This window comes from Staurois parvus, unplaced genomic scaffold (genome assembly GCF_062004578.1).
Source record: "Staurois parvus isolate SC_StPar_1 unplaced genomic scaffold, SC_StPar_1.0 ptg001096l, whole genome shotgun sequence".
Taxonomy (NCBI): domain Eukaryota; kingdom Metazoa; phylum Chordata; class Amphibia; order Anura; family Ranidae; genus Staurois; species Staurois parvus.
In genome coordinates this window covers 229,217-255,633 of record NW_028318892.1, presented here as the reverse complement: position 1 = coordinate 255,633, position 26,417 = coordinate 229,217, and the positions used below count along the sequence as shown (strand labels likewise).

The 26,417-nt window shown below is 38.5% G+C and overlaps 1 protein-coding gene across 1 annotated transcript in view; it reads left to right on the top strand.

Moving 5' to 3' along the window:
• The window catches only part of MTR (5-methyltetrahydrofolate-homocysteine methyltransferase), a 294,098-nt gene that overhangs the window by 49,701 nt on the left and 217,980 nt on the right, over positions 1-26,417 (top strand). Inside the window, exons 5-7 of the mRNA XM_089658811.1 lie at positions 14,641-14,781; positions 18,380-18,565; positions 24,399-24,578. Coding sequence (XP_089514937.1) covers positions 14,641-14,781; positions 18,380-18,565; positions 24,399-24,578 — 507 coding nt within the window. The remainder of the gene's footprint in view (positions 1-14,640; positions 14,782-18,379; positions 18,566-24,398; positions 24,579-26,417) is intronic.

Below are 26,417 nucleotides of genomic sequence, written 5' to 3'. Positions count from 1 at the left end.
CATTCATTTGAAGTTCTTCTTGACCCAGAATTAGTAAACATATTTTATTTGCTCGTAAGACCAAGGGTGGGTTATCTGTCCCAAATCTTCGGTCTTACTGTCTGGCGGCCAATATTGCTCCCTTAGCCCATCTCCATGCATCTCACCATTTCCCCTTGTGGGCTACTGTAGACTTGATGGACTCCCACCCGATACCACTCTCTTCTTTGCTGTGGCTTCCTTTTACTCATCGACCTTCATCCCTTAGTCCGACGCTAACGCTTCGTATTTGGGATTCTATTAAATATTCCGCTGGCCTCATCTCTGCCCACGTACAGTTACTAAGTTTGCTACATAACCCATTCCCACCAGGTCGTGATAATCCTGGACAGTTTGCCTGGTGGCAAGCAAATGGCTTCCATGATGTACATTCGATGCTATCTCCCTCTCGAATACTCACCTTTGAATCTCTGCGCTCCTCTCATGATATCCCATTGCAGGAACATTTTGGCTATCTTCAACTCCGCCACTTTATTAATACACTAATACGGACGCACTCGGGACCCTACAGGTTGAAAGTCAATGTAGACACAGACCCCATGCTCCGGGCCTAATCTCTCTGGTCTACTCTTCCGTTATTTCTTATGTAACTCCTCCGGTCCGTTCCTATCATCAGCGTTGGCATTCGGAACTCGGGGGCACTTTGGATCAACAGGATTAGCGGACCATGACCCAAGTGTTATCTAAATGTTCTAGGAATGTTATCATTCTAGAAAATGCCTATAAGGTTCTTTATTGATGGTATTACACGCCTGCTCGTCTGGCTCGTTTTATCCCTACATATTCTCCGACTTGTATTCGGGGCTGTCAACAGATGGGTACTATGGGTAAACAAAGTAAAAAAGTGAGCGCTAATCAGTTCAGCAGCTGTACACTCAAGGCAACCAGTAAAACCTCAATAAATAATATCAAAGAAATAGTGCAGCGCTTAAATCAATAGTCCTCAGTTATTCCCGATCAGTGGATGTTCCTCAATACGGAATGTAAGAAATGCCCACTCACCGGAACCAAACTTGATACAGTGCAGTGTATAATAGTTATTCCCTGGTGTCACTGGAAGTGTACATCTGGTTCTGCCCTTGGAAGAGTATCCCTCTTTAGATCAGACAGGTCCAGGGTCACAGCAAATAAGGCCCCGACACAGAGTTCCCCTTAAGGGATGTGTGGGTGTTACTTTTGCAGCAAATAGAAACCTCCCACTCTGGATGGAATCGGAGTAGCACAGCTTCTGAAAAAAAGGGGGTTCTCCCCATGCGGGGTCAAAGCAAAAAGATGCCCATGGTGTGATAACGTTCGGATAAAGCAAATTTTATTTGAAAGGACAAGGATGCATCCAGTAAATAGCAATAGGAACGGCAAATGACAGTAAAACACTAACCGTCCCTAGAAGGAAATGGCCGCCGGAGCTCCACGATGCTCCGACGGCGTGACGTCAACGGCGCGAGCAGGCTCCTCCTTACGCGTTACGTGCCACGCACATCGTCAGAGGGAGAGCCGGTAAGCGCCATGACGTGGGTACAATGTTTATATAGACAAAACAGTGCATGCTCAGTGTGGCAGCGCCATTTTGTCGGAGGCCAAAAGTCTGCTTCCAGACATTAATCAATATTCCTTCAAAGGGCAGGTGAAATGTTCGTTCAGACGGGAAATATAACATATCCTGACGATCGTTATTATATAAAAAAATGCAATTAAAAGGTGTAGTAATATCTGGAATGATGATTATAACTGCAATCACGCCAAGAAAAATGTGTGTGTGTGTGTGTGTGTGTGTGTGTATATATATATATATATATATATATATATATATCACTTTTGAATCAATTTTAACAAGATCAAATATAGGATAAAAATATATGGTTATAGAAACATGCTTAAATAATGATTATGATTAGAATTTTGATTAAGGAAATAGATATTAATTTTAAATCCGTTATGGTATGATCAAATCCAGGGTAAAATTATTTAATTATAACAGTATATAAATTCATATATATTAAGACACCTTGATTATAAAAATGAATTACATCGAAAAAATAAAAATATTATAAAAATATTAAATATTTATTAAAAGGAATTTATTAAAAATAATCAAAAAAAATTATCAAAAAATTCCCGTGTGAACGAATGTTGAAATATATAAATACATGATATAAAAATACAATAACTATACATAATAATCAATGGCATAAAAATAAGACAACAAAATTAACTATTGTCAATAAAACAATTGACATCTAGTTCAACGTTGAGCCCCAAAGGATGTAGGGTGCTCAATTGGTAAATATACTTAGTTTAACTGAGATATTGCACGAATCTTATGTGTCCCTCTCCAATGCAGAGAGATGGTATCAATACCTGCAAATTTTAGAGTGGATGGATCTTTATTATGGAAGCGCTTATAATGCGAAGACAAGGAGTGATCCTTAAAACCCTTTTTAATATTGTTAATGTGTTCACACAAGCGATCTCTAAGTCTTCTTTTGGTTCGCCCCACGTATTGTTTAGAACATGGGCATTCCAAAAGGTAAACAACATACTTAGTGTTACAGCAGATAAATTTATCAATGTCATAGGTTTTATTGTCTTGGTTAGACAAAATGTAGTGGTTTTCTTTTTTCTGAGATTATTAGCTTTGCACGCTATACACCTATTACAAGGAAAGAAGCCACTGAGGTTGAACAACGGTGATGGTTGGGCAGGAGGTTCAACCACATTCGGGGATATTTTATCTCTCAGTGTGGTGGGTCTTCGGAAAATCACTTCAGGTGCCTCGGGCAGAATTTTTGGATAGAACTGGGTCCGCTTTCAGTATTCCGCAATTTTTCTTAATTATGTGTTTAACAGCTTTATGTTGTACAGAAAAGGTTGTTATAAAGGGGCAGATCAAATTTTTAATCGGTTTGGGATTATTGCTGAGAAGTGTTTCTCTATCCATATTGGCCACTGACAATATAGTATAATCCAATGTAGTACCTTGATAACCTTTTTCAATGAACCTTTCCTTCAGAACAGCAGCTTGATCATTTTCTAAATCAGTACAGTTCCTTCGTAATCTCTGGAACTGTCCCCGGGGTATATTTGAAAGCCAATTGGGGTGGTGGCAGCTGTCTAATGGTATATAGCTGTTACGATCAGACGCTTTAAAATAGGTTTTAGTTATTATTTTATCATTAGAACGCATAAGTATCAGATCTAGAAAATTAATATCCGTTAGACTATAGTTGAAGGTAAATTTGATATTTTTGTTATAATTGAGAGTGCCAAAAATTTTTTTGAGGGATTGTTCATTCCCATTCCACAGTATGAGGACATCATCAATGAACCTTTTATAGAAAATCAACTCTGGCCAATCCCTGGCATAAATAATGTCCTCTTCCCAGTAGGACATGAAGAGGTTGGCGAGGCTGGGGGCAAACTTAGCCCCCATCGCTACGCCTCTGATCTGAAGGAAGAATTGATTATCAAACCACCTGTAATTTCTGCTCATTGCGAAATCTAGTAGTTTAAGAATGAAGTTTACATGTGTAGTAGTGAGGGAGCTTTCATGCTTCAAATAATATTCTGCCGTGTCCATACCATCATGGTGATTAATACTGCTATACAGGGACTCGACATCAGCCGTGACCAAATAAGTGGAAGAAGTGATGTTAACATTCTTTAAGCTGTTCAGAACTTGCTTAGTATCCCTAATGTAGGAAGCGGTATGTATTACTAGTGGTTGAAGGTAGCAATCGATGTAGGCTCCAATTTTAGAGCACAATGAGTTGATACCATTTACTATAGGTCTACCAGGAGGGTTAGTCGCATTCTTATGTATCTTCGGCAAAATATACAGAATCGGCACCCTCGGGGCTTTCGGGCATAGGTATTCCCTCTCTTTTTGAGTGATAATGTTATTATCAAAGCCAGATTGTATAATATTTTTAAGATTTTTCTTGTAAGGAACTACAGGATTCTTACATAAAGGTTGGTAAGTGGTAGAGTCATCAAGAATCTTATAGACTTCATCTACATAATGCTGTTTACCCATAACTACTACACCCCCGCCTTTGTCCGCGGGGCGTACAACCAGATCTTTCTTATCAAGAAGTGATTTCATGGCATTGTTTATGGAGTAATCGTTATAGGCTTTCTTAATTTGGAGATTGTTAAGATCTTTCAAGACCTGATCCTTAAATAGACCGACAGAAGAGTTTATCTGAGGAGGTGGATTGAAGGTTGAGGCATTACTGAGATTAGAGTAATTATTAGTCTTTATGATATCCCATGTAATTGGATTACTCAGGAAATCTCTTTTAATAGTTTTCTAATAAATTTTTGCACATCAATGAATGATTCAAACTTATTAAGGGAGCGTTTAGGGGCATATTTAAGACCCTTATCCAGGAGCTTTAATTCGTCATTAGAAAGATCAGCATTACTGAAGTTGAAAATACAGAAGAAAGAGAGGAGGCAGGCGAACCCATGGACACTCCAAAAAGGAGGAGGTTTTGATAGGAAAAGGTATTTTCAACCTCAGTAATGCTGATCTTTCTAATGACAAATTTAAAGTATCAGTCTGGAGACTTTAGAGGTTTCCATAATAAGTGCTAAACGCAATTCCTGTGGGTTATAGATTTTATTACCTGTATGAGGATAAATTAAGAAGAATATTTTCTGTCGAGTTATTTTCTTCTCTGGTTTAGGCGGCTAGTAACTTACCCGCTTTATTCTAAATCAAATACTGGTGAAGCTCTTCTAATATAACATAATAAAACAAATATATAACCACATACCATTACCCTTTATCATAAACAGATTCTCCCATTATTCAGTATCCTTTTGTGACAAAAATATATATACACAGTATAGCTATTAAAACATAAATAAAAAGTATATTCCTATGTAAAAGTCACATAAACCAACCAATCTATGTGCAATCTTCAATGGATGTATTCTTGTCAGAACAACAATATGACTTTCTTCAGCATGAACAAACACCACCATGCCCTTCACAACACCTCATGGGTATCTCCTTGCCTTATATCATGGACCCCACTGCAAAAGAAGAGTCAATTATGCTTTTATATTAGAGACCACAATTTTCTTCTGTATTCATTTAGTCATTACCGATCTCCCAGGAATAAATGCATTAAAAGGAAGCAAAGAAACATCCAATAGTGCAGACCACTAGTTTATTTCCATAAGAAAGTTAAAATTCCACTCACATGTTAAAAAGTTAACAGAGTCAAGTCACATGCTATTTCCATGCTCGTCTTTCCAAAATGGCATCTAAGCTTCACCCAGCGTGATGAAGTCACTGCCTGCCTGACATGTTGCGTCCCAGTTGGCTTTCTCAAAGGCTCATGCTAGTCAACAACACCACGCTCTTGTATATCTACTGCATCATGATTGACATAGCAGCCTTTTAACCCCTCCCTCGCCCCCCCCCCCCCCCCCGCCATCCTTGGGGAGACCACATGCTGTTCACAAACATCTAACCAAAGATAAATACTAGGCAAGAAATAAGGGCGGTTCTAATCAGACTGTCAGAGGCATTCCTTAGTTCTTATGGCAGATCAACAAAGGTGAAATATCATCTGATTAAGAGCCGAATAAGCAATGCAAAAGTAGCTTACAATGCCATAAAAAACAGCATATAAAATGGCATATACAGGTGCATCTCAAAATTAGAATATCGTCAAAAAGTTTATTTCAGTAATTCAATTCAAAAAGCAAAACCCGTATAGATTCATAAGAGTCATATATTTTCAAGCATTTCTTTCATTTAATTTTGATGATTATGGCTTACAGCTAGTGAAAACCCAAAATACAGTATCTCAGAAAATTTGAATATTGTGAAAACATTCAATATTGTAGGCTTATGGAGTCACACTCTAATCGGCTAACTGAAAACACCTGCAAAGGTTTTCTGAGCCTTTAACCACTTTAGAACCATGCTATAGCAGAAAGACGGCTACAGCGCGGTTGTCCAGTTCTTGGAGGGCGTCATATGACATCCTCCCAGAACGCTCCCCCAGCGGTGCGCACTCACCTGGTCCTGTCAGTGATTGCTGTGTCCTACAGACACAGCTGATCACATGACTATGTAAAAGGACAATCACAGTGGTCTTTTACCACATGATCAGCTGTGTCAAATGACACAGCAGGTTACAAAAAATTCAGTTGCCGGTTATCGGCAGCACTTTCCTTACACTGTCACAACGTGAGGAAAGTACTGCCGATTAACCTGCAAATGTCACAGAGCAGATCTGAACTGACATTGAGGTCCCTGATCATCAGTGCCTAGCAGTGCTGCCCAGTCCGTGCTGCCTACATTGCCTATCAGTGCCACCTATCCATGCCACCTCATCAGTGCTGCCTCTCCGTGCCACCCCATCAGTGCTGCCTATCATTGTCTATCAGTGGGGGTGTAGTAAAAGGCTGCTAGGTCAATCAGTAGATATGAGTGTGGTGGTGTTAACTAGCCTGAACGTTTGCAAAAGCCAACTGGGGTGCAACGTGTCAGGTGGGCAGTGAACTCATCACACTGGGCAAAGCTTAGATGCCATTTTGGAAAGTTGAGTATGCAAATAGCCTGTGTCTTTCCTCTAATTTTTTAACATGTGAGTGGAATTTTAAGTTCTAATTGCAAAAAACTAGTGTTCTACACTATTGGATGTTTCTTTGCTTCCTTTTTACATAGTTAGTCTGGCTGAAAAAAGACAAAAGTCCATCCAGTTCAACCATAGAAAAAAAAAAGTTATAATCCTATACCAACAGTTTATTCAGAGGAAGGCAAAAAAACCCAGCAAAGCATGATCCAATTTTCTCCTGCTGGGAAAAAAATTCCTTCCTGATCCCCCGAGAGGCAATCGAATATTCCCTGGATCAACTTTACCTATAAATGTTAATATCCAGTTATATTCTGTGTATCTAAGAAAGAATCCCGGCCTTTTTTGAAGCAATCCACTGAGCTGGCCAGAACCAACTCCTGAGGGAGTCTATTCCACATTTTCACAGCTCTCACTGTGAAGAAACCTTTCTGTGTTTGGAGATTAAATTTCTTTTCCTCCAGACGTAAAGAGTGCCCCCTTATCCTCTGTGATAACCTCAGGAGATCTACACCAAGTTCACTATATAAGCCACTGATGTATTTATACATGTTGATCATATCCCCCCTTAATCTCCTCTTCGCAAGAGAGAATAAATTCAGTTCCTCTAATCATTCCTCATAGCTGATCTCCTCCATGTATCGTATCCGTGTAGTTGCCCTTCTCTGTACTTTCTCAAGTTTCCCAATGTTCTTTTTGTGAATTGGTGCCCAAAACAGAACTGCATATTCCAGATGAGGTCTTACTAATGATTTGTACAGGGGTAATGTGATAGCTCTCTCTCTCTGGAGTCTATACCTCCTTTTAATACAAGAGAGGATTTTGTTCGCTTTAGAAACTGCAGCTTGGCATTGCATGCCATTATTAAGCTTGTGATCTACCAGAACTCTCAGATCCTTCTCCACCATTGATTCCCCCAGTTGTCCTTCCCCCTAATATGTATGTTGCATGCATATTCTTAGCCCCCAAGTGCATAACCTTATATTTATCATCCTCAAACCTCATTTGCCACATAGTTGCCCAATTACACAGTGCATAGAGGTCAGCTTGTAAATTGAAGACATCCTGTAAGGACGTTATTCCACTGCACAGCTTGGTGTCATCTGCAAAGACTGAAATGGGATTTTTAATCTCAGACCCTATATAGTTTATAAATATATTAAAAAGTAAGGGTCCCAGCACTGAACCTTGGGGTACAGCACTGATGACCCCAGACCATTCAGAGTATGAATCATTAACCACTACTCTTTGAATACGATCTTTTGGCCAGTTTTCTCTCCATTTACATATGGATTTTTCCAAGCCCGTAGACTTTACCTGACAGATTAGCCGTGTGTGGGGAACGCTTTTGCAAAATCCAAGTATTCCACGTCCACCGACACCCTTCTGTCGAAGGTTTTGCTCACCCCCTCAAAAAAAGAAATCAGATTTGTTTGACAACTTCTGTCTTTCATGAATCAATGCTGTCTGTTGCTTAAAATATTTTTTCCAGCAAGATCTCATTTATGTGGTCTTTTTTTAAACTCTCCAATATCTTCACAACTATTGAAGTTACACTTGGTAAAGATTTTGACCCCTTTTTAAATATTGGCACCACATTGGCCTTACGTATGTATTTATTAATGGGAGATCGGTAATGACCAGGTGAATGCGGAAGAAAATCATGCTTTGTAATATAAAAGCACAATTGGCTCTCCTTTTGCAATGGGGTCCATGATATAAGGTGAGGAGATACCCATGATGTGTGGTGAAGGGCATGGTAGTGTTCATGCTGAAGAAAGTCATATTGTTGTTATGACAAAAAGTAATATATCGATTTGAAGACTGCACTAAGATTGGTTGATTGGTTTATGGGCCTCTTACATTGGACTGTACATTTAATGCTTTAAGAGCAACGCTGTGTGTGTATGTATATACATTTATGTATATGTGTGTATGTATATATATGTGTGTATATGTATGTATATGTGTACATATAATATGTGTGTGTATGTGTGTGTGTATATATATATATCACACACACACACACATGTATATATATATATATATATATATATATATATTTATATATATATATATTTTTTTTTTTTGCTCATTTACAAAAGGATACTGAATACCGGGGGAATCTGTTTGATAAAGAGTAATGGTATGAGGTTGTATGATGTTTGATTTGTTTTGTCATATTGGAAGAGCTTCACCAGTTTTTGATTTAGATTCATTTGGGTGGAGTAATTGCACATGTGTGTGGTAGCTGCTTTCCTGATTCAATTTGACTTAAAGTGGTTGTAAAGGCTGAAGGTTTTTCAAACCGTGTGCAGCAGCTCCCCCAGCCTCCTCAATACTTGCGTGAGCCTCATTGCGATCCAGCGATGTAAATGACAGCCTCGGCTGTCACAGGTCTCTGCCTCCTCATTGACTGTCAACCACTGCTGTCAATCACAGCCAGTCAGCCAATGAAAGAGAGGGGGCAGGGCCAAGCCATGTCTCCATGTGTGAATGGATACACGAAGCAGCGGGTGCCCCCATAACAAGCTGCCTGCTGTGGGGCACCCGACAGACAGGTAGACCCAGGAGAGCCTGCAGGGGTCAGAGAAGAGCAGGATCCAGGCTGCTGTGTGCAAAACCACTGCACACAGTAGGCAAGTATAGACATGTTTATTTTACAAAAAAAAAAGAACCTTTTAGAAAAGTGTTTAACTCTTTCTCCCACAATCAGTACTGAACTCATCAGTTATTTTGACACTAACTGTACACCAGACACCTCCCCCTGACTCAGTGGTAAGCCCACAAATGTGTCATACGAGGGACGCTAATTGCCCTTGCTACAAAACACAAACGAGAGAAATAGGCCCGCATAAAAACCTTACTGGATCGCATCGCTTTCTTAGAGCCCATAAATGCACCCAAGCATCACAAACTTTCAATGACCTGACAAACGCACTTTCTCAGCTTTTAGATGAACTGGGTAAAGCGCCGAAACGGAAATACTTTGGCGCAAAAACTCTTCTACGAGCATGTTACCAAGAGTAGGAAAATGCTGGCAAGAGCTCTTTGTGCAAATAAAGCCTGCATACATTACGGTCATCCCCAAAGGGGATAAAGAGGCTACGTCTGTGGCCAATTACAGGCCAATATCACTACTAAACGTCAATATCAAAATCTATCAAAATCTATGCTAAGGTTCTAGCTAACAGTCTCCTCCCTATCCTTCCTTAATCGCTAATGATCAGGTGGGGTTTGTCCCTGAAAGGGAAGCCAGGGACAATACTATTAAGGAAGATAGTTATTTAGAGGTATATTTTTTGTCTCATATAGGCCTAGAGGCATGCTTCTCTTTTTGACGCATACTGTGCTTGCTGCATTGCATACATGTGATATTTTATATCTATAGTATAATGTTTTGATACTCCCTGCTTGGGATATAACCATTTTTGGTAGTAGCACATGTCTACATATTTACCACATGTTACATGGTATACCTATGGTATAATTTTTTGCATACACCTCCTGTGGGAAGTGTTCACCTGTGCGCCAGTGCTACAAAGACTTTAGACTCAAGTAGTCACTGTCTCTGTTGCACATGTATTTGGACCGGTATTGGTGTCATTTTATATGGTTTTAGGTCTGTGTGTATTGTCTCATACTGAGGTGATGGTAAACCAGGGCGATTGCCCAAATGTCAAATTTGTATATGTAATAAAGCATAATTTTTGGAAATTTTTCTGAGTATCACATTCTGTTCATAATGTAGCCACTTTCTCTGTGAATTTCTTTTCACAACCCCCCCTTTTTTTACAATACTATTAAGGCCCTGAACCTCCACCACTGGCTACACATCTCTAAAAATAGCAGATTCTTCTTTTCCCTGGATGCCGAGAAGGCATTTGTCAGGGTGGCTTGGGACTACATGGTAGCGGCCCCAAAAGCCTTCGGCCTTCGGGAACACATGCTTAACATTACCATGGCCCTTTACGCGTGCCCTAGTGCCCAAGTACGTGTAAACGACAACCTCTGGATTGCCTCCTCCCGCAAATGGAACGCGTCAAGGATGCCCTCTCTCACCGCTATTGTTCGTCCTGATGCTTGAGCCAATTCTCCGCAGACTGTGCTCTAACATAGACATAAAAGGCCTCTCAGTCTCAGGGCGTAACTTCAAGATGGCTGCATATGCGGATGATATTCTGCAATTTCTGTATGAACCCCGGCTCACTCTACCCAATGTACTTAGACTTTGCATTCAGACTATTTCCAACCTTAAGATAAACATTACCAAATTGCATGCCCTGAACATTACCCTCCCCGCAGAACTTTTCTCCTTTTGCCAATCCCATTTTCCTTTCACCTGGAAAGCTGATACCTGGGTATCCAACTTCCATACAGTCTCTCCAAGCTCTACGAAAGAATTCCTTCCAGTTTCACGTTGTATCCAATTCGACTTACAAAAATGGCACACACCCTCCTTTTCCTGGTTTGGGAGGGTGGCCATACTAAAGATGAACATCCTCCCCGTCTCCTCTACCTTTTCCAAGCTCTGCCCATTCATTTGCCCTCTGTGTTTTTCACTTTATGTAGGCGGATTTGCACTCAGTTTATTTGGGGCCGCAAACGCCCGCGACTCTCCGTCTCTTAACCGGTGCTCCTGGAGGAGGGATTGGACTCCCAGATTTTGAAAAATATCACTGGGCATGTCATCTCTCCAGGATCATAGACTGGAATGTCCATTTCTCCACTAAGGTTTGGGTATTCTGGAAGACTCCTCACAATTGCCCCTTGCCTCGGTTCCCTGGCTTACCACAAAATATGTTCCCCAAATACTCCTTATTCACCAACTCATAGGTCCGACTGTGAAAACTTTCCAAGCTGCCTGCAAAGCCACTGCCATCTATTCTGCCCCGGGTACGCTGCTCTCAATACAATTCAACCCAGAATTCCTTCAGGGGATGAGTGAACATTTCCTCGCTAGGATTTGGCCCCAGCGCCAAGCACTTTTTTCATAAATGCCAACTGATGAGCCACACGTCCCTGTCCTCGACCATGCAGGACCAGACCTTTCCCTTTTGGGCATACCTCCAAATAGGCCGTGGTCTGGAGAAAGTGCCTTATCTAAACAAATGGAACCGACCCCTTACTCCCTTTTGAATCTATATGCTCTAGATCTGAGCCTCAACAACATCTGGTCTCTACTACTTGCCTACTACTGTTTTATACCAACTCGTCACAGGCACTCCCAGCCTGGCGATCCTGGGAAAAAGACCTATCCTTTCCCATGTCAGAAGCAGACTGGGAAAGTACCTATACCTACACCCATAAAGACTCTATTAATGTTTCTATCTAGGAAAACGGGTATAAACTTTTTTCGTGTTGGTATAGGACTCCGTCGAAGATCCACCAGTTCAATCTCTCAGCATTGAGCATTTGCTGGAGATTCGATGTGGCAGTGGGCTCTTTGCTACATGTCTGGTGGGAATGCTCATCTATACAGCATGGGTGGATGTGCATCATATTACATCTTCTACAGATGTAAAGGGTGGGTAAGTGAGCGCAAACAGATCAGGTAAGCAGCTAACATACAGGGTAATCCTCAATACCTTGGAATGTAAACTATGAATGGGGTATGTAGCGCTAGAGAACAGATAACAAACACGGGGGCTGTTACAATATGAAGTAACAATACAGCAGTTCATATAATAGTTCATATAATACGGCCAGAAGAAAAATGGAAATGATCCAATGATGTTCCAGATCACATTCAGTGGGATAAGAAAAAATAGTGAGGTTGTGCGCTTACCACAAGTACACACAATATGAGCATTGTATGCAATTCAACAGCATCCGGGCATCATGGTCTGGTCAACAGCCTGGGCACCATCTGGTCATATACGGACATCTGGGTCACAGGTATACCGCTGTCCAGGCTCCCTCTGGCTTTCAAATCCAAAACGCCACCTTGCATAAGCTCATTAAAAAACGAGCCGGGAGGCAAGAAAGTGCTAATAGTGAAGTACGTTTATTAAGAACACAAAACGTGAGCAAAGCAACCAGAACTCACATCGACAAAATATACATCCAGACCCAAATAGATAGGCTCCCTGGTGGTTAGTGGTTCACTCAACATGCACCGCATACAAATTCAGGTCCAATGGATAAAACCCTGGTGGCTAGTGGTATCATTAATATAGAGCCATAGAGTATGGTAGGTAATAATGTAGATATACTCATCCAGGTCTGGTAGGTTGTTCCCTGGTGGCTAGTGGGTCCCTAGTAGCAAAGGCGTCAGTAGGGTGGATCCCCTAACATGTTTCGAGCTAAAGCTCATTTTCAAAGGGGACCCCTTTGAAAACGAGCTAATGATACAATGCTCATATTGTGTGTACTTGTGGTAAGCGCACAACCTCACTATTTTTTCTTATCCCACTGAATGTGATCTGGAACATCATTGGATCATTTCCATTTTTCTTCTGGCCGTATTATATGAACTATTATATGAACTGCTGTATTGTTACTTCATATTGTAACAGCCCCCGTGCTTTTTATCTGTTCTCTAGCGCTACATACCCCATTCATAGTTTATATTACATCTTCTGTCTCCACCCTCACCCTTGACTACTCTCCGGTCCATTTTCTTCTTCACCACACTTTTCCTCCAGCAAATTGTACTTCAAGTCGTTGGCCATGCACATGATCAATGCAGCTAGTCTTTCTATAACGGTCTTCTGGGGTTCTGCTCATGTACCATCTGTCCGCTATTGGCTTACTCGCCTTGGTAGAGTAGCAGATATGGATGAACTGATCGCAACAACACAGGATAACCCCACTAAATTCTCACTCATCTGGTCCTGTTAGAGCCATTTCCAAACTACCCCAGAATATCATAGACTCATGGGTGAACTCCCACAATTGAGTACTTGAAGGAGAGCCCAGGATAATGGAAGCACTTGACTAGCCGTCCATTATCTTTGTGTCACCCCACGCTTTATTACTTCTCTTTATCTGAGGGTAAGAGGGGGGGATTATATACAGCATGGGTGGAGGTGCATCATCCATTTCACCATCCCCTCTCACCCTCCTCCCTCTCTCTTCTTTTCATATTTTATTTTCTGTGTATGCTCCCCTGCTTCTGTCTACAGTGCTTTCCTCTCCGACCACTTTTGCTGATATTATTCCTCCTGTAGACCACCTGACTCCACCTGAGCATTCTGCTGGTAATTAACCCCTGATGCCTACCTTAATTATACACTTCACTTTCAGCCTGGCTTCTACTTACATAGAGCCCTGTCCTCTATCAACTAGGTTCCTATTGCACCAGGTTCGAGACTCATTGCATGACACTAACCTTTCAACCTCCTCTTATCTGTTCTCTCTCCCACAGGGACCTTAGTGCTACTTAGGTGGTTATTGACTGGCACCTCGTCTACTATACTTTTTGTGCCATTTTTTACCCATGCTATGGTTACTCCTAAGAGGCTGTACTGATCATTTCTTTTGGTAACGCTTTTCTATGCAAGTGTTTTGTGCATTTTCATGATTATATTTGATGTTCAGGACCTTCGGGCCCCCATTATCTTTTTTGTACTCATTGTATTTGTTCATTGTATTTGTTGTTCTTCAGTAAAACTATTATTTTGTGGAAAAAAAAAAACATTGTTTACAATCACTTTAACACTGAGTTTTTCTTTAAATGGCTAATTTGTCACAATTGTTACATTGTTTTCAAATTTCAAGTAATATATGGATAGCCCCAATAAATTGTTTGAATATCTATGCTTTATATTTAGCAAAATCAGAAGTCACTTAGATACATTTTTAGGCATCTCCTTTATGCCTTTGCTTTCTACAGATTTTTAGACACTCACCAAAGAATCACCACTAGATATTTTCAGGTAATCTGATAGCACAATGCATGCAAAACGCTAGGTCTGTAGTAAAATTGTATATTTTGCATATAGTTATGTTGTGTGATAGGATTATTTCATGTGTAATCAGCCTAATATTTTTTGTTTATCAGGAAGCTTTGACAATTGCAAAAGCACAAGTTGAAATGGGAGCACAAGTTCTGGACATTAACATGGATGATGGAATGCTGGATGGGCCTAGGGCCATGGCAAGATTTTGTAATTACATTGCATCTGAACCAGATATTTCTAAGGTAAATCACATTAACTTTACAAGTACAACGTGATTAAAAAATGATGGTGCAAAGTAAAGCTGATTTTTTTCATATTGGAATAAACCTAACCCAATAAGAACCGGCACATTAACTGTCCACATTTTACCTCGGCACTACAAATGTTCGATGTGAGCCCCATTGGTGACACAACAGATGTCAAGACAGTACTCCAGTTCTGTCCAGGCTCGTGCCAGAATGTCCTTGAATATTGACTCCACTGCTTCTGTGATGCATTGTTTCAGGTTTTTCATGTCCTGTGGAATGGGGACACCAAGTTCTTGGTATACCCCTACCAAAAGAAGTCACAGGGTGTTAGGTCTGGTGATCGTAGAGGCCATTCGTGAAATTACTGAATAGTTCTTTCCTGCATGACAACAGCCCCAGTTCATGCAAATTCCAACACACAAAAAGCCTTCTCTTGCTTCAGTGATGCTATCTTTTGTATATAGCACTACACTACGCCTCTGGTGATGATGATATGAACAAGCAAATAAACACACAATAACTTGATCTGTCACCTTCAGAATTTTCAACAATTGGCTGTTTACCATTGTTTTCATGGTGCCAAAAATAAAAACCTATAGTGACAGTGACAACAATGGTAAACAGCAATCATCTATCATGTCACCAACAGTTCTCACATCAAACTTTTGTAATGTAGAGGTAATGACTTGGACAGCAGAGGTAGTGAGCCAGTCAATAGTAAAAAGCTTTGAACATGGTTGGCACAAGCATAGATCTATACAAAAAAAAAAATCTAACGAGAAGAAAAAAATAAAAAAAAACAAAAAATAGGCAAACTCAATGGACCACTTGGTGTTTTTCTGCTGTCACTTTTTTTTTATGTTAATACATTTGTGTTAGGTTAATATTGTTATGAAGCAATCAGCTTTACTTTTGCACCCTTATGGTAAACCATGTATAAGCTTTATAACCTTTACAGCCTCTTTAAATACCTTTTAGGGCTAGTTCATACTACATAAACGCACTCTGGATGCATTCCAGACACGTTTCTGCTTACAGTTCACACAACACGTAGTTCTGGTGCAGTTTTGATTCAGTTTGCTATGTTCCTGTATGGTTCTGTGCAGAAAAAATGCAGCATGTTCTAATTTTTTTCTGCATCGGAACCTGACTGGAACTGACTACGCTGGAGTGAACTAGGGCCATTGGAATACACGGAAACCATTGTGCATGCATATTTGATGCAGAAAAAAAAACATCTAGTGTGAACTAACCTTAGTGCCGGTCCACACTATAGAAAAGCAGTCCAGATGTGTTTCTGCATACGTGTGTTTGACGCTTTTTTGATGTGTTCCAGTGTGCTTTTGATGCCTTCCAGTTAATTTTTTCCCCTCTCTTTTTCTTCAGTTTAAATAGGCACATGTTTGTTACAGCGCATTTTTTGTTCCAGTGTGTTTTTTAATGCGGTTTACTGCGTTCCAGTACAGTTCTGTGCAGAAAAATGCAGCATGTTCTTTTTTTTTTTTTCTGCAGCCAGAACACACTGAAACTACTGATGTGAACTATGACATTGACTACCATATAACCTACTTTCTGTGCGTTTTGGATGCAGGAAAAAAAGCAAATGAAACACATGTAGTGTGAACTGGCCTTTAAACTGTAGTGAGGGCTATTTCACACTAGATGCAGTTCAGTGTGCTTTTTTTTTTTTTTTGCATCAAAAATGCATGCACAGTGTTTTCCATGTATTCCGATGGCCCTGGTTCACACTAGTGCAGTCAGTTCCAGTGTAGAAAAAAAAAGTAGAACATGCTGCATTTTTTCTGCACAGAACCATACTGGAACATGGCAAACTGCATCAAAACTGTACCGGAACTGCGTGTGGTGTGAACTGTAAGCAAAATCTTATCCAGAGTGCATTTTTGTAGTGTGAACTGGCCCTAAGGGTATCAAATTTGTATTTGAAATGTTAGCAGCAGTGTATTGTTGTTGGACATCCCTTCAGTCTTCTATTGAGAAATAAGAAATAATTGAAATATGCCCTCTGGGACAGTTATTTGTTCTTGCTTTATTTGCTACGAACATGGAACATGTTTGAGGTTTACAGGGTTGAAAACCTTATATGGCAGCTATTGTTTCCTCCTAACAAGCCCTATTGAAGCCTGATAAAAGATTATTTAACCCCTTGCTTACAGTTCACACCAGTTCACGCCGACATCACACAAATATGTGGCCTCACAAAACTGGGCTTTTTTTTTGTGGGGCCACATATTTGCGTACCTGTCTTTGTGCTGGGAGTGTACTTCCCAGCACAAAGACCGGAGTGTCACTGAGAGCCCCAGGCCCCGTTCTAACGATCAGGACCCAGGACTCCCGATTCGAGTCACATGATCGCTGTGATAGCCTCTGATTGGCTATCACAGTAATAAGTCACTGTGAAGTCCGCCCCCTTGTTTTTTTTTTTTTCTCTTTGAATGGAGGAGAGAGATACGCTGTATCATTTTATCCTTGCATGGAGGAAGAAAAAAATGGCTTGTATAAAAAAAAAAAAAAAAAAATTGAATATTAAAAAATAAAAGGAAAAAAAATACATAGATCAAGGATTGGTCTGGTCTAGTTCAGTGCCAGGGTTAGTGTTTGGGTCAAGTTCAGAGTCAAAGGTCAGGATTTGTTTTTATTTTTTAAAATTGGTATTCATGTCGGTTTTAGATAAAACAAAATACAAAATGTGCACTTGTTTCTGGGCTGTACTCTGGGTACAAACACAAATAACATACACATATATGGTATCGCTGCCATCGTCAAGATCTGCAAAATTTATTTTGGGTTGTTCTTTGGTGGTAGGTTATGGTAGTAACAAGAAACACACAGCTAAATTTAAAAAAAAAAAAGCTTTTTTTTTTTTTTTTTACTATTTTGGATCAGTTTTCCTTTGATCATAACAAAAAAAAAATCTGGTTATCCATTACCATTTACCACCAAATGAAAGCCCAATTTGTCCTGAAAAAACAAGGTATAATTCACCTGGATGTACAAAGTAGTTGTGATGATATGTTCAGCTTTACTAACACATGTCAAAGTTGTAAAATTTTACTTAGGCTTTAAGATTTATTTTACCCCTAGGCGTGAAGGCGTTAAGTTGGAGTGGTTTAAACGATTTAGAAAGGCTTCTTATACCTTGTGAAATGACAGGTACTTGTTGCCAAAACTGGTAGCCCTGTTTAGTAATAAAAAAAAAAAAATCCTGAGCCTCTCCATGTTTATTTTTGAGCAGCTGCACTATGCATATCTGATGTTTCACCATATACTTCATTTAAGTCTATGGTGGAAATATTCTGATTCCTTCAACCACGTTAAGTAAAAAAAATTCATGCTGCAGCTATTGTACTTTGACAACTGTGGCTGGCGCCTTTCTGAATTCCTGAACTGAAGGATGTCTGACTGGAAGTGGATTTCAACTTGTTCATCAGTAACCAGCCAAAATTTGTATTGTTTTCTCAGCATAACACTTTATTTGCTTGAACAAGCAAGCCTTTGCTAATGCTGCATTAAGACTGGTCCACTTTAAGGGTGATTTATGATCATGTCATTTCTGACCTTTTTGTGTTTTTAGGTTCCGCTATGCATTGACTCATCTAACTTTGAAGTAATTGAAGCTGGTCTAAAATGCTGTCAGGGTAAATGTATAGTAAATAGTATCAGTTTGAAAGAGGGAGAAGTGGATTTCCTGACAAAAGCTAAAAAGATAAAACAGTTTGGTGCAGCAGTTGTTATCATGGCTTTTGATGAAATGGGGCAGGTATGTTCTCTGGTTGTCTAACACATGTTTCTATTGCAAATGCCCACAGGTACCCTTACATAATTTTAACCTTACATAACTCCTTTTTAGTAGTCTTGCACTTTGTATGGGTTCTAGTAGAAGGTTTAAAGTGTTACTAAACCTACGACCTTGCATTCTCTATAGCTGGTCTTCCACAATTACACTAAACATGAAAATGAAATTATTTTTGTAAATGTAAACTGCTAAAACTACTTGTTCTCATCAACATATACTATCCACCTGGTGCTCTCCTCTATTACCACATATATGCAGCAACAACAAATCAATCAAAATGTAGGTGTAAAGGGCCCAAAATCCAAAGATGATCAGTGCAGTCCAATAAAAAAACATGCTCAATCCATATATCATCCAATGGTGATCATAAAACCACATTTAGAAGTGAATCATTGTGCTTCCATCACCAGGCAAATATTTAGCCTCTTACCAAAAGCATTTATCTCATTAGCCCAAGATCAAACAATGTATGTGTGTGCCCTTAGCTCTGCACTTCAGCCAGATATCCTCTCATCATCAACGAATGCTCACAAGTGGATAAAGACTTTCATCAAAGCAGGTACAGCATCCCTCCAAGAAAGGATTATGAAGGAGCCGCAATCGTGTTATACCGTAAAAAATGTTTATTAAAACTTAGATTATTGTAATGCAAGACTGAACACAAAAATCAAGAGCAAGTCACACAAACAATCGACATGTACATTTAGCTAGCACTTTTAACACCATTATTCTAAGCATGTGAGAGACACATTACCAAGTGTACAGCCTCCCTGGCATGCAGCATTCACTCAGCACCCCAAGAAATAACAGAATCAAACTGCAATATTCTTGCGCTGTCAAAACCTCCACTTTTATTATCACACAAGAGGATATATCTGATGGTCATCACAATCTGCATAATAACACACATTAATAGTAATGTGAGTATCACAGCATGAAATAAACAAATCTTTTGACAGCATCACAGCATAGAATTATTATTATTATACAGTATTTATAAAGCGCCAACAGTTCGCTCAGCACTGTACATTACAAAGGGAGACAGAACATGCGACAGTACAAAAACAATACAATGTGATACACCACATCTATGGTGTATGTCTATTGTGAGTGGGGATTTGATCCTTTCTATGGGGAATCCTTTTGGGTATGTAATGTTCCGAATAGTTCAACCCTCCTTGTGTTATTTTGCACTTGAATTGACTACCATTATGTGGGATATTTTTTCCAGATTGAAGTGTATTATCAAAATGGTCATTCTTGTCATTATTGTTTACCGATTTTTTTTTTTTTTTTTTTTTTTTTTTTTTAGGGGGGTGTTTCCTCCTCCTTTATTCAGTGGGGATTAGGACTGTGTTGAATTTTTATTTTCCATAGTGGTTTTAGTCTCTTTATTTTCTTTATTGTTCAGCTACATCTTCTTGCCATTTAGAAACCTTGTGTCCAACAATCTTCAACATCCCTAAAATACTTTTTCTTATGTTTCTCTACTCCATTTAATATTTCTTTTTAATTAATTGGAGTAACATTGGTTTGTCTTCTTTTGGCAAAGGGTGCTAATTGTTTTTTAAGATTGTTAATATCTACATCTAAAGAAATAATTTTTTTTTATTTTTCTGGTGACCAAAAATTGTAAGAAACTTACACCTGGTTCATTAAAATATGTAAACCATTCCTGCAGTTCCTCATCATATTTGTTTGGGTAAACATTCCACCTAAGACTTCTGGGGATAATTTTTTCAGAGATATATTGTTCCAAGAACAGTATATCCCAATTAACATGTATTTCGGAAATATGTTTTATAAATAATCCCTGCACATTAGGACTCTTCTTATTCATGTTAAAATGTATGTAAAATATTTGTGTCTAATATTCTATTATTACGATAATCAAGAATATCCATTACAAAACCTCTTATTATAATGATGTTAACGCAGTGAACCAATTTTCCCAGCAGTTACAAAAAATTAACCAGCAGCAAAAAAATACTGTATTGTTGTGGTGGTTTATGTAAGGATATATATTATTTATAAAGGGCGTGTCCCTTTCCCTTAGATGAAATATTACAGTGCCTCCAGCCGTTAAAATACGGCAAATATTTAATAAACCAATAATTTGGACACTTTGATAATTTGATCACCACTTATTATTATACCTTGAATTCTTTTAGCCAATATGATTTCGTACCATACACACAAAATTTGCCTTATAATAGATAAATATAAAAATTTATTTATGTACAAAAATTATATATATATTAACACAAAACGCAAAAGACTGGTGATAAATGAATATTGGTACACACAATCAAAAATATATCCTACCAATGTAAGACACACTAATAATGTCTCTAACTAATTACATCAATCACAAATTTTAAATGATATGAGATTTATTAAATTTATTAATAATTAATAATTTCGAATATCTCAAAGGTTATATTCTCGCACGCCGTGGCCATAGGATTGCAAGAAGTAAGCCCTTGATATGTGATACTCTGGTTATTAATATTCAATAAATTATGAAATATGGAAAAATTTATAATATGGCAATAAACAATTTTTTTAACAGTAACACAGTATCTGACTACAGATATCTAACTACCCAATATTGTTGTAATACACTAAGGTAATTTTATGATTCTACACAACAGAGAAAGTAATTAATACAAAATCAAATAAACATCTCACCACACCCGGACGTCAGACTAGGCAACTCTCCCGTGGATTTAGCTGGCAGTGGAACGCCTTTAGACTGATATATAGGGCAAGTGAAAGATTCTCAGTAGGGGAGAATGTAGGAGGTTATAAGATTAGAGGTTTAAAGTTTTAAGAAGTTTGAAAAGATGGAAGAGTAATTATTTCAGCAGAGATCTTCTTCAGATGTCAGGTCTTTCCATGAGGTCTTTATGAGGGTTCCCCCTTCTTCTTAAAGCACATGGGCTTTTATATCCACTAGTCCATTGTTCTAAGATACCTTCCCACCAGGCTTCCTGATTGGCTAGTTGAGAAATGTGTGTACATAAGCTATTTCTCACCTGCCCGCCAGGTGGCGGTCATGTATCACAGAACAATGTGAGTATTTGAGATGACTCATACCTTGGGTGGAATCTTCAGGTAATTTCAGGAATAAAATATACGGCTCTTTCCAGATATAGCAGTGATCATATATTATTCTAAATAGGGACCATGGAATATAGGTGTATATTCGGTTATTCCTCCTTGAAGTACCATCCTGTTTGTTTCCTGATAAGACATGTAACTAATGCTAGTCTATAATACATCTTACTCCCCATCATCTCAGTACTCAAATTAGTGATATATAGTTCCCATTGCTGAGTATTTAGTGGTGTTTAAAGTCTATGACATCTTATTTATAATCTGTTTTTGTAGTATATTTTTGTCATGATATACAGTGAACTTTTAAACTTAAATGTCCTGAATTTCACCCCTTTGTTTCAGAATCAACATTTTCTCTGTGTAGGGAAAAAACTCTCTATTTGCATGGCCCTTGTATTGGCCTCATGGTAAACAATTGTTAATGCTTTCACCCTTGGTGAACAATAGTATATGGTAATAGTTTCAGAGGTCTGTTGGTTCATCACACTCTACAAGGTTTGGGTAAGCTCTCAGACAATCAGTTTGGTTCCTCTATTGTCATGTCCAGACCTTGTATATGTTTACCTGCTTATTGAAGTCTGAATAATGGTGTTTGATCACCTGTAGAACTTCAAAATAGTATTGTCTCTAGGAGGAAAGAAAAACAATCCCTTCACCCATTACATTTCTCTAGCTAGATGGTTCAACCAAGACAAAATTAACTCTTAGCATCCGGCTATTGCTGAGCTGTTTGCCATATAATATTATGTCTTGATAAAAGTCATATTTTTGAGACATGATTCAAAAGCCCACAACAGTATATTCCCAAACTAATGGAGATGCAAAAAGTATTTTTTCTAGGTAAAGAAATATATATATTCAAAATAAATAGTTGAGTGCAGCAAATAAAAAAAAAAAAAAAAAAAAAGTTGGAATACCAAACTGATAAACGTTTACTAACCAGCTGGTGCGCTACTCTATTACCACATATATGCAGCAACAGCAAAGCGTAAAAGTCCCAAAATCTGAAGATGATCAGTGTCCGAGCTCTGGTTAATCGTGTAGGAGGAGTTTTCATTCTCCTCTGACTGTCCTATGAGGCTACGTTGACCCTGACCACCTTCCTGGACAACGCCTGGACCTATGCCATGAACCCTAAAAAAAAAACAAAAAAACTCTAGCAATACACATCAAACTGAGCATTTGCAGGGTACCTCCTAGGGCTCTGAACTATCAGCAGATGGCTTGAGGGACAGTAAAAGAAGGGGGAAGATAAGAGAAGACAGAATCAAACAGCCTTTTTACACAGTGTGGAGGATTAGCCCCTTAGGTTACAGTGTATAAGCATGTTTTAATGCATATACAAACTTATTTTACTGTTGTGGGTTTACAAACACTTTAAATCACCATGTAATTTTAAGGGAACAAGCAAGAATCTTAATATCTTAGTATTTGAAATTTACTGCACAGATCCAACACTTCCCCTAACTGTAAGACTTGACACACATTTTCTAATGATAACCTGAAATGTATTTAGCAGATTTAAACTGCAGCCAACTGGGGCTTTAAATCAGTTTTGTGGCCACAGCATACACTTTCTTTTTATAACATCAGCTTTTTAACATGTCAATATAGGCTTACTTGAAAAATGTCCTTTCATTTTATGAGTGCTTACCTGTCTGCTGGCGTCGTCCTCCCACAACATACTGGGTTCCCTGCATACTTGCAACTTCTCTGCTCATTTCTTTTGTTTACTTTCAAATTCTAAGGACTGCATATCCCATGAAATTGCCTGCATGCAGTGATTCCTGTATTGACTGTGCCTTAATGAAACTCTGCCTTTTGAGCTACAGAGGTGCTGACAGGAGGTCTCTGAAATATGTGACACAACAGTGCATATTAACAATTTTATAGTGAATATGTGTCACAGAATTTAAGGAAGTAAATGCACAGGATTTTTCAAAAAGTAAGTTTTCCATCTTGAAGACTGTTCAGATGAATTAGAAATAATTTAGAGTGAAAAGGAATTATGCATTTTGACTATACATTTTAATTATAGATACACTTTAAAGTGTTGTAATGAATGGGCATGTGCTTAAAGCATATCTATGGTCAAAATTTAAAATCATGTATTGCCACATTGCATTTCAATCCTACTTTGATTTATCTTGACAGTATGGAAGTTTGTAAACGTTTCAAGATTTCCACATATTTACTTGAGTTCCATTACATGTATTCACTAGATTCTGTGAGTAGAAGCTGCTGTCACTGAATTCACAGAGCTTGCCTTCTGGCCTACAGATGTGCTGGGAGGAGTTTCAACAGTCAATCAGTACAGGAATCGCTGCTTGCAGGCAGCAAGGTATCATGACAGAAATTAAAAGTAAACAGCAGAGGGGAAGCTGCAAAGCATGCAGTGAATCCAGGAAACTGTGTAAAGAGATGACCAATGGATAAACAGCACTTACAACATGAATGAACTTATTGGGTTGTCAAATTTACCTACTGTTTGTAATGCTAGTCCAATGCTGATATTAAAGAATTAAATTGTATGCTTTGACCTTGGATCTCTCTTAAGACATGTTTGTATCCACAAATACCTAAAGAAAATTTTCAACAATTTCCATACTTAAGAAATATTGAGTATATGCAGTTATTGAGTAAAGCTAAATACACATTGTTTCCTTATGTCTTGTAGGCCACAGATACAGAGTCAAAGGCCAGAATATGCACTAGGGCTTATAACCTTTTGGTTACTAAACTGAATTTTAATCCCCATGATGTAATTTTTGACCCCAACATCTTGACAATTGGAACTGGAATGGAGGAGCATGACAATTATGCCATGAACTTTATTGAAGCTACCAAAATTATAAAGGTGAGATTGCCATCAGCATTGCACATTGAGAATTTCATATTTTTCTTTCAAGCTGTGGTTCTTTAGGCTGATTGAAAGGTAAACTTTTTTTTTTAAATTTTTTGGCAATTGTGCTTTTTTTCACATGAATTTTATCGAGTGTTTTTTAGAGATGCATAGATATGTTTGTTTACCTGCAATTATGAATACCGATACTTAAGTGCTATTGATGAGATGCTTAAGTACTCGTCGATACCAGTTACTGATACCTTTGTGGTGCAATTTGAGCCCATTCATTTTATATTACTCAATCTGTCAAAGTAGCTGTCAGATGTCCTAGATGCTGTGGCCGATCAGAACGTGTTTTGAAGGTCAAACTATGTCTCCATCATCTCCATTGAGTCTCCCGTGGCATCTCACTGTGGCTTTCCTGGATTTCTGATCCGGCTTCACAGCACTTTCTCCAGCGGTTCTAGTGAGGAATTAACTTTGGATTGGGGGCTCCACATGGAGCTTGTTTTTTGCCTGTCACCAGTGATGTCTATGAGTACAATACTGTTTAGTTTTAACACTTTTCTTGAAGAAACATTGCTATACACTATTCACAGTTTTTCGTCTCTCTCCCCCTTCCTCTGTTCTCTTGCAGTGCGGGTTACCGCATGTGAGTCGGACTGCATTTCTGTTCAAATTGGATGCGATTCTTTGGAGTGCAGTTTGAGCCCATACATTTTTTCTGGGCTCAAACTTAAGCGCAGGGGTATTGGTTTTAGGTATCAAAGCATTTGCACATGCAAATGCTTAGTATCGGTATTTGTATCAGTGCAATCCATAGTTTTTTTTTTTTTTTTTTTTTTTATGGTAAAAACAAACCGCTTCTGTACACCACAGCAATGTACAGCACGTAGGGGCTATAATAATACAGCGTCAGCAAATGCAAAGCATCATGACAAGTAGAAAGACATGTTCAGGACATAAGCTCTTTCCCATCCATAGAATCCAGAGTTTTCAGTCTTTTTCAAAGGACATGTAATTGTCTAAATATGTAGGGGGGTGTCCTCTCCCTTAAACAAAATATCGCAGTGCCTCCAGCCGTTAAGATATGGCAAATGTTTAATGAACCAATAATTTGGACACCTTAACAATTTGATCACCACTTAATATACCTTGAGTTGTTTTAGCCAATATGATTTCGTACCATATATACAAAAATTGCCTTTTTAATAAATACATTTATTTATGTACAAAAATTATATATATATTAATACAAACACAACAGACTAGTGATGAATGGATACTGGTACATACAATCAAAAATATAATACGCTAATTCTATATATCAAACAATAGACGATTAAAGATAATAGCAAAGAAATTTAAAAATCAAATCTAGTTATGGGTTGTAACCTTGTAGTGGTTCAGGAATTATTTCTCTCATTCCGTGGCCATAGAAATGTAAGAAAATATTCTCTGGTAAATTACACTAACAAAATCACAAATCAGTTAATTATGCAATCTCTATAATTTCAATATCAAATCAAATAATGTTTAGTAATAATTATGTATATATCTTAATATTTCTAAACACCCAATACAACGGCTATCAGTCTATGAAAAATCGGAAATATAAGATACAATACAATATCCTAGCAGTCTCACCACTCCCAGAATCTTGAGTTTGAGGATTCCCCCAGTGGGATGTAGTTGGGCCTTCAAATGGTCCTCAAGACAAAATGGCAGGTGGACTCCCTCAGCAAAATGGCCGCAGGGAGCAAGTGAGAGTGCAGTAGGTTGTAGTGTTTAGGAAAAGTGTAGGAGTGTAGAGGTTTAGAAGTTTAGTAGAAGTTTTAAAAGATTGAGAAG